The sequence below is a fragment of the Macrobrachium rosenbergii genome, chromosome 44 (assembly GCF_040412425.1).
Source record: "Macrobrachium rosenbergii isolate ZJJX-2024 chromosome 44, ASM4041242v1, whole genome shotgun sequence".
In the NCBI taxonomy this organism is placed as follows: Eukaryota; Metazoa; Arthropoda; class Malacostraca; order Decapoda; family Palaemonidae; genus Macrobrachium; species Macrobrachium rosenbergii.
In genome coordinates, this window is record NC_089784.1 from 9,133,737 (window position 1) to 9,135,503 (window position 1,767).

Below are 1,767 nucleotides of genomic sequence, written 5' to 3' on the forward strand. Positions count from 1 at the left end.
TTTCCTGATTCACCTTACCAGAAGACACGACAGAAAAAAGAAAAGAAAAATGAAATGTAATATAACCCAAGCGATCATTAAATCAAACAAGTAAATAAGACTGCTTCAGGCTCCTATCAGCGTGAGGTACTATCGAAACTCCAAACAGAGTTGTTTGGCTTCACTGTGTTTCTGGTCTTGATACGTGTATGTTATATATAAATATATTATATATATATATATATATATATATATATATATATATATATATATATATATATATATATATATATATATATATATATATATATATATATATTTATATACATTTGTGTCCGTGTGTGTTGTTTGAAGCCCAGTGATCCTTTTTAATTCATTTTATTAGATTATCATTACAAATTTCTAAACTGTATTCACATATACAGCGACAGAAAGAGGGTAAATCCAGAAAACATCACAGCTTTTTTTTTTTTTTAACTCCGGCCCAACAAAAATAATAACATGGCTCCTTAATTTTCCAAATCAATCTTATTTTCACGTCCATATCAAAGTATGCCACGAAAAACTGGCCGTGTAGATATGAAGTGAGAGTTGTATCTTTTTCCCCCCAAAGAGAGGAGAGGCCGAAATACGACCTCTTCGTCATGGGTAGGGAAGGACGCATGGGCGTGGGCAATAAGATCTCCTAGAGGGGAGGGAGAAATGAATGCCAGGGATCCTGTAGTCTGCCAACGGGGCCCCTCTAGGTTTAAGGATGTTGAGATGGCACCGTCAAGGGAAAGAAAAGGAGGGAACGGCCTCCGGGCGTTGGGGTAGAGGGGTATTCCCTCGGTTGGGCGGGGCCTAACGACAAACAACCCAGTTCAGGGTCCAACCGTCGGCTGTTCGCCAGTTGTCAGCGAAACACAGAAGATGAAAGATCCGGGAAGGGGAGTCGTCCACACGTGGACGTTATTTATATTATGGACTTTATTCGAGCCGTTGTCGGCGCAGGTGCTCACGCCTCCCTATTTCAATTTAGCAGTGAACAGAAGAATTACGGCGTCGGCCACTTGCGGCGTAGGTGTATCGGATCCGGAGTTATTCTGTAAGCTAGTGGGTGCAAATGCCGATCGCCATGCGTCTTCAGATCTCATTCAAGGAGGACAAGTAAGTGATTTCCAACCTCGATGAGGTAGGATTTTTTCTATAATTCTCACATTCTCAGAGAGTCAGCACAGCCTGAAACACGTTAGCGAGGTTGGTTGTAGGGGGGGAGGGTTGTTTGTTGCTGAAGAGCTCAGTGGGAAGAACCCTATGTTCGATGATTTGAATGAAAGAAAATACAAAAATTTATCAGACAGGTGGTACAGACCCATTTATAAACAAACATTAGATACTCAGAGAATCAATGTTATGATACATTGAAAAGGCAATTGGAAAGAGTAGGTAAAATTGTGTCAAAATCTGTATGACAGTAAAAATAAACTGAGATACTTTCAGATCATATCCAGTTATTTCTTTGGATTACGAATAATTAATAGTCATGTAAAAATAACTGAATTTTCTAGATTATGTGTAAGTATACTGTAGAAGACAAACAGTAGGTGGATATAACAGTGAGGGTGGCTGAAGTTGGAGAGGAAGGGATGAAAATGTGGCAATAATTTTAATGAGAATGAAGTGAGATGAGCGTATAAGGAGAAAATGGTTGAGATTTTGAGATATGGGCTAAGGTTAAAAGACATGGAGGTGGAGACAGATGTTTAGTAATAGAGTGATGGTGTTATAGGGACAGCTGGGAGGGTT

General features: G+C 39.3%; 1 protein-coding gene across 1 annotated transcript in view; it reads left to right on the plus strand.

The window, feature by feature from the left end:
* Positions 1-860: 860 nt before the first annotated feature.
* Positions 861-1,767, plus strand: part of LanA (laminin subunit alpha) — an 84,899-nt gene continuing 83,992 nt past the window's right edge. Inside the window, 1 exon segment of the mRNA XM_067087673.1 lies at positions 861-1,128. Coding sequence (XP_066943774.1) covers positions 892-1,128 — 237 coding nt within the window. The 5' untranslated portion in view covers positions 861-891.